The 12608-nt window shown below is 50.6% G+C and overlaps 1 protein-coding gene across 1 annotated transcript in view; it reads left to right on the top strand.

Annotated features, from left to right (window-relative positions):
• The window catches only part of MERTK (MER proto-oncogene, tyrosine kinase), a 91198-nt gene extending 82132 nt beyond the window's left edge, over nt 1-9066 (top strand). The window contains exons 17-19 of the mRNA XM_029071151.2: nt 1556-1715; nt 2731-2867; nt 8084-9066. Coding sequence (XP_028926984.1) covers nt 1556-1715; nt 2731-2867; nt 8084-8588 — 802 coding nt within the window. The 3' untranslated portion in view covers nt 8589-9066. The remainder of the gene's footprint in view (nt 1-1555; nt 1716-2730; nt 2868-8083) is intronic.
• Nucleotides 9067-12608: the final 3542 nt, after the last annotated feature.

The raw sequence follows: 12608 nt of genomic DNA, 5'->3' as shown, positions 1-12608 counted from the left end.
ATCAGCGGTATTTATTGAGCACTTATTTGTGCGACTGGAAGAGTATTCATTCATTCATTCATTCAATAGTATGTACTGAGTGCTTACTATGTGCAGAGCACTGTACTAAGCGCTTGGAATGTACAATTTGGCAACAGATAGAGACAATCCCTGCTTAACAACGGGCTCACAGTCTAAACTGGGGAGACAGACGACAAAAACAAGACAAGTAGTCAGGCAGACAAGTACAGTATAGTTGATACACACAATCCATACCATTCATTCATTCAATTCATTCATTCATTCAAACGTACTTACTGAGCGCTTACTGTGTGCAAAGCACCACCAATTACTCTTCCCGCTTCAAAGCCCTACTGATGGCGTACCTCCTCCAAGAAGCCTACCCAGAGGAAGCCCCACTTTTCCTCATCTCCCACTCCCTTCCGCATCACCCTGACCTGCTTCCTTTCCTCTTCCCCCTCCCCACCTCACAGCACTAATGTATATATGTTTATATCTATAATTCTATTTTTTCTATATTGATGCCTGTCTGAAGGGGGAGGGAGTCCCAGGCAACATGAAGGGTGTGATCAAGGGGTCAGCGGTGAGAGAGATGAGATCGAGGCACAGTAAGTAGGTTGGTGTTAGAGGAGGAAAATGCTCCAGCTGCCTTGTCCTGTGTGACCTCGGGCAAGTCACTTCACTACTTTGGGCCTCATCTTCAAAACGGGGATTAAATCCCAACTCTCCTACGTAGACTGTGAGCCCCATGTGAGACTCTGTCCCACCTGATTGATTCATACCTACCCCAGGGCTTAGAACAGTGCCTGGCACATGGTGCGCTTAACGGTCCCTGTCCCACACGGGGCTCACAGTCTTATTCACCATTTTGCAGATGAGGAAACTGAGGGCCAGAGAAGCGAAGCGACTTGCCCAAGGTCACACAGCAGACAAGTGGAGGAAACGGGATTAGAGCCCAGTTCAATTAAACCATTCATTGAGCACTTACCAAATGCAAAACAATGCACTAAATGCTTGGTAGGGTACAACATCCCCCTCTCAGGGTCGCACCAGGAGAGTTCCCAGTCCTCTACCAGTCTCAACTACGGGAGGGAGAGTCAAGAAGAAGCCTGTCCATTCCATTCCTAGCTTGGCCATTGGCTAGCGAGTGGAAGGCAATCTGCTACGAGTCAAAAATCACCCGTGCTGGGCAGCAGCGGCACGGGAGAGAGTAGAGTGGGGAGACTCGAGTTGACTGAGGGGAAGGAGGCGACAGTAAACCGCTTCCAGATTTTGACCGAGAAAACTCTGTGGATCCACTACCAGAACCATTGCAGATGGAGGTGGGGCGTTCTGGGAGAGACGTGTCCGTGGCGTCGCTTTGGGTCAGAGACAACTCGACGGCATAAGACAAGACAGGAGTACAACATAACAGAGTTGGTAGACACATTCCCTGCCCCAAGAGCTGATTCTCAGGCGTGCGCTTTTTCCACAAGGCCACACTGCTTCTTGATGTGGAATGCCTTAAGCCTTTAGCGACTTCAATAATCAACTCCTCGGTCTTGGAACTTTATAGGCTCCGGGATGACCTGACCGTCTGCGTGGCTGACTTTGGACTCTCTAAGAAGATCTATAGCGGAGACTACTACCGGCAAGGTCGCATTGCGAAGATGCCAGTGAAATGGATTGCTCTAGAGAGTCTTGCTGATCGCGTCTACACCAGCAAAAGCGATGTGGTACGTGAGCCGCGTCGAGAATCCCCCACCGAGAATAGCTCAAATGCCTATATTTAGGATAGGGAGTGTTTGAGCTAATTGAGAAGCAGCGTGGCCTAGTGGATAGAGCCCAGAGTTGGGTTAGAAGGACCTGGGTTCTAATCCCAGCTCTGCCACTTGTTTGCTGTGTGACCTTAGACAAGTCATTACTCTGGCCCTCAGTTCCCTCACCTGGAAAATGGGGATTAAGACTGTGAGCTCTATATGGGACAGGGACTGTGTCCAACCCAATTATCTTGTATCTACCCCAGCGCTCAGAACAGTGCTTGGCACATAGTAAGCGCTTAATAAATACCATTGGAAAAACAAACACACAAAAAACCTGTCACCACAATCCCCGCGGAGATAGATATGCTGAAGAGATATGCATACCCTGAGATTGGAAAAAGTATTCTGGGACTATAAAGCTCATCCTGATGAATAAGATAATTTTTCTGTTAAGGAAAAAGCTCATGAAAGGAAAATAATAATTTTTATGGTATTTAAGTCCTTACTATAGAACAAATCCTGTACTTAGCACTGGGATAGACACAAGATAATCTATACAGTCCCTTTCCCCGTGTAGGGCTTACTGTCTAAGTAGGAGGGAGACCGGGTTTGAATTCCCACTTTCCAGACGAGGAAACGGAGGCCAGGAGAAATGAAGTGACTGGTCCAAGTCACGCGGCAGGCGCGTGGCAGAGCCGGGATTAGAACCCAGGTCCTCTGACACCCAGGCCCAAGCTCTTTCCACCAGGGAACAATAGTGTTGGGGAGGAGGCATGGAGAGGAATAAACCGATCGCGACTGAGGGGCCTACTTGTCTTTCTGCTGAGCTCAGAGCACACATTTTGAGGAACAAAACACCCCGGGCATAATCCCCGGCATTGTGCGAGTTGCGCGATGAACTCTGAGGAACTGACCTTTGGCGATGAACAGATCCATTCAATCTTAGTGGGAAGGTCTTTCCTGACGTGCTGCCTCCCCTCGCTCATAGTGGGCGTTTGGAGTGACCATGTGGGAGATCGCGACTCGAGGGATGACGCCCTACCCTGGAGTGCAGAATCACGAAATCTACGACTACCTGCTTCACGGCCACCGACTCAAACAGCCGGATGACTGCCTCGATGACATGTGAGCGGCCCCTTCGCCCTCCCGCTGCCCAGGCTCGCGGCCCCCGGGAGGGACGGGGGACGTCGGGGCACCAATGCGGTCTGCTCTCTGGCTTTGGGGTGGGTGCTGCCCCTGTAGCACTTATTGGGCATCTGCTGTGTACTGGACATAGCTGTAATTTACTTTTATTAATGTCCGCCTCCCCTTCTAGACTGTAAACTCGTTGTGGGCAGGGAATGTGTCTGTTCCGTTGTTCTAGTGAACTCTCCCCTGCGCTTAGTACAGTGCTCTGCTCACAGTGAGCACTCAATAAGTGCCATTGATTACTGGACGCAGAATAGGCACATCCTCTATTATAGATGATGTCATTTGGCCCAAAAGAGAAACCCGAGTGGGAAGTTTTTGAGAAGCATCGTGGGAAAGTCCAGGCCTGGGAGTCAGAAGGACCTGGATTTTAATCCTGGCACTGCCACTTGTCTGCTGGGTGACCTTGGGCAAGTCACTTCACTTCTCTGCGCCTCAGTTCCCTCATCTGTACAATGGGAATTAAAACCGTAAGCCTCATGTGGGACAGGGACTGATCCAACCTGATTTGTATGTATCCCTGACACTTAGTAAGCACTTAACAAATACCATCATCAACAAGTAATTGCTTCAGAGGTGTGCAGCTGAAACGGTAAGTGTGGTATTTTTTGACCACCAGGAAATGAGAATCGTAAGAAAGAGCACTGGGTTTCTCAGTACATCTCTTCAAGGAGCTCAATGTGCTACAAAAGATCAGTTAAGTATAGTCATAGTATTTAGTAAGTGCTTACTGGGTGTAGAGCACTGTACTAAGCATTGGAAGAGAATACCCAGGTGGGAATTGGGAAGCAGCATAGGAAGCTGGGAAGAGCCTGGGCTTCGGAGTCAGAAGTCATGAGTTCGACTCCCGGCTCTGCCGCTTGTCAGCTGTGTGACTGTGGGCGAGTCACTTAACTTCTCTGTGCCTCAGTTACCCCATCTGTAAAATGGGGATTAACTGTGAGCCTCACATGGGACAACCTGATGACCCTGTATCTCCCCCAGCGCTTAGAACAGTGCTCTGCACATAGTAAGCGCTTAACAAATACTGACATTATTAATTAGACCCGGGTTCACAATCTAACAACGATAATAACTGTGGTGTTCGTTAAGCGCTTACTATGAGCCAAGCACTGTACTGAGCATTGGAGTAGATACAATATAATCAAGTAGGACACAGTCCCTGTCCGGCCTTTGTCCGACTTTATACTATCCTTGAAAAGAAGGAAGGGAAATTGCTCCCATCTGCTGCCAAAAAGGTAACAGAGACCTACTATCATTAATTAAGAAGGTAGTGGTATAATCTACCTCCTGGAGGATAGGTAGGTATTTGAGTTGGTTTTATCCACACTCACCCCTCTCAGGGTCACACCTGGAGCATTTCCAGTCCCCTACCAGTCTCGACTATGGAAGGGCGAGTCAAGCAGAGGCCTGTCCATTCCATTCCTAATTTGGACAGTGGCTAGCAAGTGGCAAGCCATCTGCTACAAGTCAGAAGTCCCCTGTACCAGGCAGCAGCAGTACAGGAGAGAGTCGAGAGAGGAGACTCAAGTTTACTGAGCGGAAAAAGGCCATGGTGAAACGGTTCTGGATTTTTACCAAGAAAACTCGATGGAAACGCTACCAGAATGATTGCAGAAAGAGGCGGGGAGATGTGTTCATAGTGTCGCTATTCGGAGATGACTCTACGGTTAAAGAGATGACAGGAAATCCGCATTCAGTCACTCGATCCCCAAGCTCCGGGTAGACTCCTGCCTCTGCTTATCCTCAGCTCCAGGAAGACTCTTGACTTAAAAATAATAATAATAATATTGGTATTTGTTAAGCACTTATTATGTGTCCAGCACCGTTCTAAGCGCTAGGGTAGACACAAGATAATCAGGTTGTCCCATGTGGAGTTCACAGTCTTACTCTCCATTTTACAGATGAAGGCCCAGAGAAGTGAAGTGACTTGCCAAAGTCACACAGCTGACAGGTGGGGGAGTCGGGATTAGAACCCACAACCCCTGACTCCCAAGCTGGAGCTCTTTCCATAAAGCCACACTGCTTCTCAAATCCATGCTGAGGACTCCCTCCTCAGCTCTGAGCAGACTCAGTCAGTCAGTCAATCTTATTTATTTAGCGTTTACTGTGTGCAGAGCACTCTACTAAGCCCTTGGGAGCGTGCAATAGAATAGACACATTCCCTGCCCACAGTGAGCTCACAGTCTAGAGGGGGAGACAGACATTAATAGAAATAAATAAAATGACGGTGCTGTGCTCCTCAGCTCCGGGGGGGACTCCTGGCCCTGCTTCTCCTCAGCTCTGGGCAGATTCCTGGCTCCCTTCCCGGCCCTGCTCCCTTCCAAGCTCCAGACTGACTCCCAGTCCTTATCAGATTGTGGTCAGACAGACAAAAAAACAAGGCTCAAGTTACACTGGCTCTTGGTTCCCTTCAGCTAAAAAAGCACTGCTCCATGCCTCCTCCTCTCTGACTCTGTTGTACCCGGCCTGCTCTCTGCACTGTCCTCCTCCACCCTGCTCCACACACTGTGTGGGCCCTGCCCAGCTATTGTGCCCGAGCTGGCATCGGGATATATTTATCCTATTGTTGGGCACAATGAACATACCTGACTCCACAGCCCGAAACAAAGCCAGGCAACAGGCCAAACTGGAAACTACCCCCATAAGGCCCACGTGGGTCCCTTTAGCGGGAGCTAGGCAGCACTTGTGCTTGAGATCTGCTTAGTGCTGCTGCCCAAGTCACATCCCTGCGGATTTCCCCGTTTGGAAACTGGAGAAAAATTTGGGTTTTAGGGAGAGCGCGCTGTCAGAAAAGTTTCTGGATTGGAACCTAACTAATCACATGTAAGTCTTTGGGGAAACACACCCCACGATGTGGTCATGTGTTTCTGTGGGGTTCAAACGTGAGATGCAAGCAAACTCCCCTCAAAGGGTCAAAGGAATACAGAGGCCATCTTGACTGGCAGATTTCCGGTTTTCCACAAAACTTGGTGACTTCCACCCAGGGAGATCGAGGTTGAGCAATCTCAAACTATCTCCATGCGCCGTTACAGTTGTTTTCTAACCAAAACCCCTTTCATCGACATGACGCTTGAGGCCATTCATGCAGTTGTATTTATTAAGCACTTACTGTGTGCAGAGCACTGTGCTAAGCTCTTGGGAAAGTACAATACAACAATAAACAGTGACATTCCCTGCCCTCAATGAGTTCACAGACATCAATACAATACAAATAAATAAAATTACAGATATGTACATGAGCAAAGGGAACCAGTCAGGGTGGGAGAGGAGGAAGTGGGAGATGAGGAAAGATTGGGCTTACTCTGGGAAGACCTCTCGGAGGAGATGCTCCCTTAAAAGGGTTTTGAAGGTGGGGAGAATAATTGTCTGTGGGATTTGAGGAGGAAAGGCATTCCAGACCAGGGGCAGGACATGGGCCAGGGGTTGGCAGTGAGACAGGCAAGATTGAGGCACTGTGAGAAGGTTAACACTAGAGGAGCAAAGTATGTGGGCTGGGTTGAAGAAGGAGGGAAGCACCGTGAGGTAGGAGGAGGCGAGGTGATGGACGGCTTTAAAACCAATGGTGAGAAGTTTTTGTTTGATACAGAGGAGGATGGGCAGCCACTGGAGATTTTTGAGGAGGGACATGACGTGTCCTGACCGTGTTTGTAGAAAGAGGATCTGGGCAGAGGAGTGAAGTATGGACTGGAATGGGCAGAGACGGGAGATTGGGAGGTCAGCAAGGAGGCTGATGCAGTAATCTAGGTGGGGTGGAATGAGTGATTGGATTAATGTAGTAGCAGTTTGGATGGAGAGGAAAGGGGGGATGTTGTGAAGGTGGGTTTTGGTTATGGATTGAATATGTGGGATGAATGAGAGAGAGGAGTCAAGGATGACACCAAGATTACGGACTTTTGAGGCAGGAAGGATGGTGGTGTCGTCTACAGTGATGGGAAAGTCAGGGAGAGGACAGGGTTTGGGTGGGAAGATAAGGAGCTCTGTTTCGGACATGTTAAGTTTGAGGTGACAGGAGGACATCCAAGTAGAGATGTCTTGAAGGCAGGAGGAGATGCGAGCCTGGAGAGAGGGAGAGAGTTCAGGGGAGGAGATGTAGATTTGGGTGTCATCTGCATAGACATGGTAGCTGAAGCCATGGGAGCGAATGAGTTCTCCAAGGGAGTGAGTGCAGATGGAGAATAGAAGGGGACCCAGAACTGAACCTTGAGGGACCCCCACATTTAGAGGGTGGGAGGCAGAGAAGGAGCCCATGAAAGAGACTGAGAATCAACGGCCAGAGAGATAAGAGGAGAACCAGGAGAGGACAGAGTCAGTGAAGCCAAGGCTGGGTAACGTTTTCAGGAGAAGGGGGTGGTCCACCATGTCAAAGGCAGCTGAGAGGTCGAGGAGGATTAGGATGGAGTAGCGTCCGTTGGATTTGGCAAGACGGAGATCATCGGTGACCTTGAGAGGGCGGTGACTGTGGCGGGAAGGGAACAGAAGCCAGATAGGAGGGAGTCCAGGAGAGAATTGAAGGAGAGGAATTTGAGGCATCAGGTATAGACGACTCACTCGACGAGTTAAGAGAGGAATGGTAGGAGGGAGGGGGGCTATAATTGGAGGGAACTGTGTGGTCAAGAGAGGGTGTTGTTTTTTTAGGATCGGGGAGACATGGGCATGTTTGAAGGCAGCGGGGAAGAAGCCAGTGGTGATGTGAGGTTGATGTGAGTTTTTACTAACATGGAGGGGCTGACTGTCCAGGACTTGAGGATTTCGTTGCGGCAGATTGATGATTCCTAGAGGGTTTTGTTGCAGCAGGAATGATGATTCCTAGGGGTTTAGTTGCAGCAGGAATAACAATTCCTAGAGGTTTAGTTGCAGCAGGAATGACTCTTAGAGCAATTAGTTGCAACATGAATGATGGTTCCTAGAAGATTTTGTTGCGGCAGGAATGATGGTTCCTAGCCAGTCGATTCCTAGGCTGACCAGATCGAGGGGTGGGTGGAAAAAAAATCCTTCATTTCCCCAACCTGGCAGTTTCCCACCTCAGTCGTCTCTCGCCCTTTCTCCTCCCCCGAGCCGGTCACCAAACCGAAGCATCTCTCCCCAGGAGGGAAGGCTGGGGTGGGGAATGGTCAGATTGGAGATGACACCCGCTTTCCCCCCCATTCCAGGTACGCAATCATGTCCTCCTGTTGGGTGGCCAACCCCCTGGACCGCCCCACCTTCACGATGTTAAAGGTCCAGCTGGAGAAGCTCCTGGAGAGTCTGCCCGAGGCCCCGGGAAAAGCCGACACGCTTTACATCAACACCTTCTGGCAGGATGACTGGACGGAGTCGGCGGAGGACCCCGACCTGTCCGACTTGGACATGAACCTGGACTCCAGTTACATCATCGCCTCCTGCTCCTCCGCCCCCGTCGGCAGCGTGGTCAAGGCCGACGTGCACCAGGCGTCTCTCCTTCCCGAAGAGAGGTACATCCTGAATGGGACGGCCGAAGAGGAAGACATCCCCGAGCCGCCCGCCCCGGCCGGGGGGAACCCGGGTTCGTCGGAGGAGGCGGCGGTCAGGAACGGGGCCGCGTGGTCCCGGGGGGGATCCCCGTCACCGGAGGACGCCCCGCCCGACGGGCTGCTCTGTGCGGACGACTCCTCGGAGAGCTCCGAAATCCCCATGTGAAGACCTGCCCCCGGGAGGAGGTAACGAGCCCGATCGAACATTCGGAACTGTCGGCTCGGTTAACTCCGCGCTCTCTACTGCCTTTGGAATGTTGTCCAGAACGTGCCTGGAAAATGCATAATATATATATAAATATATATATTTGTATAGAGACATATATATATTTTGAAAGAGGCCGAGAAAGAGATTCTATTTTGATAAGACGACCTATTTTATTTCACCTTCCTCATCGTCATCATCCTCAGCGGTATTTATTGAGCGCTTTCTGCGTGCAGGACACTGTACTAAGCGCTTGGGAGAAAACAGTACGACAGAATTGGTAGGCATGTTCCCCGCCCACAGGGAGTATATTTGGGATTATAAAATTTGAGGGTTCAGCAGTTTCACCTCACCTACGGCTGTTTCTTGGCGATGCAAAGAACTGTTCATATTGGTTTTTTTTTATGGCGAATGAAATAAATTTGTAAAATGAAATTTCCAACCTGGGTTTTCTCCCGCTCTTTAAAATCCTTTCAGCACAGTAGCGAATTGGGCGGGTCTGTTCCGATTCCCGGGAAAGGTTTGGCTGTGCTCGGCCGCGAATTCGTTTGTGGGGTGTTCTGGACGCGAGGGCCCCGGGGAGAATCTGCTCATTTGAGAGTCAAGGTCTGTCCTGGGGGGGTTGGTGCTGTTGGGGCTCTGCCCCAGGCTCAGTGAAGTCTTAATTCTGCCCCAACCGGAGGGTGAGAAAATCTAGTTGGTTGGAGCCTCGGAGGTTGAGAGCGTCAGGTATCGCTGCGTGATTCTGTCAGAACTCTGCTGCCGGGGCCTAAAGCCTACAGTCCCTTCATTATTATTATTAGTCCGAGGAGTAGTAGGCACTTACTATGGAATAGGCACTATACTAATCGCTGAAGTAGATACAAGCTAATCAGATCGGACCCAGTCCCTGTCATAGGGTTCACAGTCTTAAGACCCATTTTACAGATGAGGTACCTGAAGCCTAGAGAAGTGAAGTAACTTGCCCGAGGTCACACAAACAACAAGTGGTGGAGCTGGGATCAGAACCCACGTCCTTCTGGCTCCCAGACCTGTGCTCTATCCACTAGCCCACGCTGCTTCCCAGTGCCCTCCCCGCAGCTCCCCCCCAGTGCTCTCCCCCGAGCTCCCCCAGTGCTCTCCACCCAGCTCCCTCACTGCCCTCTTCGGAACATCTTTCCCTACCACTCACCATGGTTACTAAACAGTTTTGTCCAAATGTATTCGATCATTTTCCCACAGGAGGGTAAACGTGGGCCAGACTCTCGCTGTGGGCGGGCCAGGTTTGCCGTGAACCGCATAGTTGGTCCAAAGATATTTTGACTCATTTTCTACCAGAAGGATTTTTCCTAGAAAGCCGGCGGGAGGCTGGAGAGGGCCGCCTCAGACTCGGGGGAAACCCCGGGGCCAGAAGCGCTTTAGGCCGAAAGGAAGGAGACTTGGAACGGTGATCCGTAAGCCTCCGCCGGCTACGAGACCTCAATCCCGTAGGGCAGGAGACCACAGTTTTGGATCGCCGAGCTCCGTGTGAGTCACTCAAGGAGGGTGAACAGACTGTTGTCCCGGAGCCATTGGTTTCCGCTTGCTCCGGCCTCGGTTCCCTGATCGGAGATGCTGAAAACCAGGCAAGTCGAAAGTCACAGCTTTGCGGGGTGTGGGGTTGTGTTTGTGGTGGTGGGTGGGTGGAGGGAAAAGAGGTTCTTCTGGTCCTAGCCCACCTGTGGACTGTGAGGGAATTTCGTGTCAGAGTAAATATCCCATGGGTGCGGTAGTCTTCGTTCAAGTAATTACAATACTAATTGTGGTATTTGTTAAGTGCTTCGTGGCTCAGTGGAAAGAGCACGGGCTTTGGAGTCAGAGGTCATGAGTTCGAATTCCAGCTCTGCCACTTGTCAGCTGTGTGACTGTGGGTAAGTCACTTCACTCTCTGTGCCTCAGTTCCCTCATCTGTAAAATGGGGATTAAGACTGTGAGCCCCACGTGGGACGACCTGATTCCCCTGTGTCTACCCCAGGGCTTAGAACGGTGCTCTGCACATAGTAAGCGCTTAACAAATACCAACATTAAGGGCTTACTATATGCCAAGCACTGTAGAGAAGCAGCGTGGCTCAGTGGAAAGATCACAGGCTTAGGAGTCAGAAGCCATGGGTTCTAATCCCGGCTCCGCCATCTCTCAGCTGTGTGACTTCGGGCAAGTTACTTGACTTCTCCGTGCCTCATTTATCTCATCTGTAAAATGGGGATGAAGACTGTGAGCCTCAAGTGGGACAACCTGATTACCCTGTATCTGCCCCAGCACTTAGAACAGTGCTCGGCACAAAGTAAGTGCTTAACAAAGTACTGGAATAGACACAGGTTAATCAGGCCAGGCATTGTCCCTGTCTCACATGGGGCTCACCATCTAAGGGGGAGAGAGAACAGGAATCGAATCCCCGTTTTTCAGAGGGAGAAACTGAGGCCCAAAGAAGGGACTTGCCCAAGATCACACAACACCTAAGTGGTGAAACTGGGATTCGAACCTTGAACTCCCAGGCCTGCGTTCTTTCCACCAGGTCTCACGAGTTCTCGAGTCTTTTGAGCCAAAGTTTCAATCTTCGAAGGGAATGTCTTCATGTTTTGTGACTCCTGAATTTAAACAGTGAGAAGCACCGTGGCCTACTGGAAAGGGCACGGGCCCGGGCGTCAAAGGGCCTGGGTTCTAAACCCAGCTCCACTACTTGTCGGCTCTTGTGTGACCCTGGGCAGGTCACTTAACTTCTCTGGGCCTGTTACCTCATCCTAAAAATGGGGTTCTAAGACTGTGAGCCCTATATGTTGGGTTGTGTCCAACCCGGTGAACTCGTATCTATCCCAGAGCTTAGAACAGGGCCTGGCACATAGCGAGCACTTAACAAACACCATTAAAAAAATGTGAGTGAATGAGTGAAAGAACGTTGGTTCGTTCGAACGAACAGACAAGCTAACAAGAGAATGAAAAAACGAATTGATTTCCCTATTTGGGAACTTGCCCTCCCCAGCGGGACCAGGTGTGAGGGGGGAAACGCAGCTGAACAGGTGTTGGTGTGGGAAGGGAGTGTGTCTGTTTATTGTTGTATCGTACTGTCCCAAGTGCTTAGTACAGTGCTCTGAACAAAGTAAGCCCTCAAATAATACCACTGATTAACTGATTGACTAATTGACGGGGGTCCGAGCCTCTGTCAGCCATTGCCGTCGTTTTCAGCTGTCTAGACGAGAATCCGAGGACTGAACCCCGTGAAAGAAGCGAAGTCGTAGGCCGCCCCCAGCCGTGAGTGTCCGGGGTCAGACGGATGTTGCTTTCATTCATTCAGTCATATATATTGAACACTTGCAGTGTGCAGAACACTGTACTAAGCGCTCGGGATTGTATGACACAGCGATAAATTTCTGCCCCCTTCTGGCTGAGTCTGACTGTCGAGGTCCGAGCAGCATCAGGGCCTCGGGATCGGGGTGAAAGCAAAAGGCTGGGGAAGAGAGAGCTCTCCAATTGCTCCAGTGGCTCAACATAAACAGCAGACCTCCTCCTCCCGGGTGTGACCCTTGACCCCTCGACTCCAAATAAACTCGGACTTTTATAGCCCCTCTCGGTCAAGAGCCCGGGCCAACTGGCGCCCCAGTCCTCTGCTTAGTCAGCGGGGAATTGACCAACCAGGCGCCGAACGGCAGCTTTACTTCTGCAAAGCAGTCTTGGTATCCTGCCGGGCGCATGGGAAACAGAGGAGCATCGCGGTTTCCTGACTTCTCTGTTATTCCTCTTTCCCCCCGATGGCGGGGGGGGCTGGTGAAGTGGGGTTTTCTACCATCCCGTCTGGTTGTCCTGGTAACGGTGACTTCTTGTCCCTCTAGACTGGAGCTCGTAATGGTCAGGGAACGTGGCTGTTTCATTGTTATGTCGTACTCTCCCATGCGCTTCGTACAGTGCCTTGCACACAGTAAGCGCTCACTAAATATGACTGAGTGAATGAACGCTAGACTGTAAGCTCG

The sequence above is a fragment of the Ornithorhynchus anatinus genome, chromosome 1 (assembly GCF_004115215.2).
Source record: "Ornithorhynchus anatinus isolate Pmale09 chromosome 1, mOrnAna1.pri.v4, whole genome shotgun sequence".
Classification (NCBI taxonomy): domain Eukaryota; kingdom Metazoa; phylum Chordata; class Mammalia; order Monotremata; family Ornithorhynchidae; genus Ornithorhynchus; species Ornithorhynchus anatinus.
Note: the sequence above shows the minus strand (reverse complement) of the source record. Positions and strands in the feature narration are given on the sequence as shown.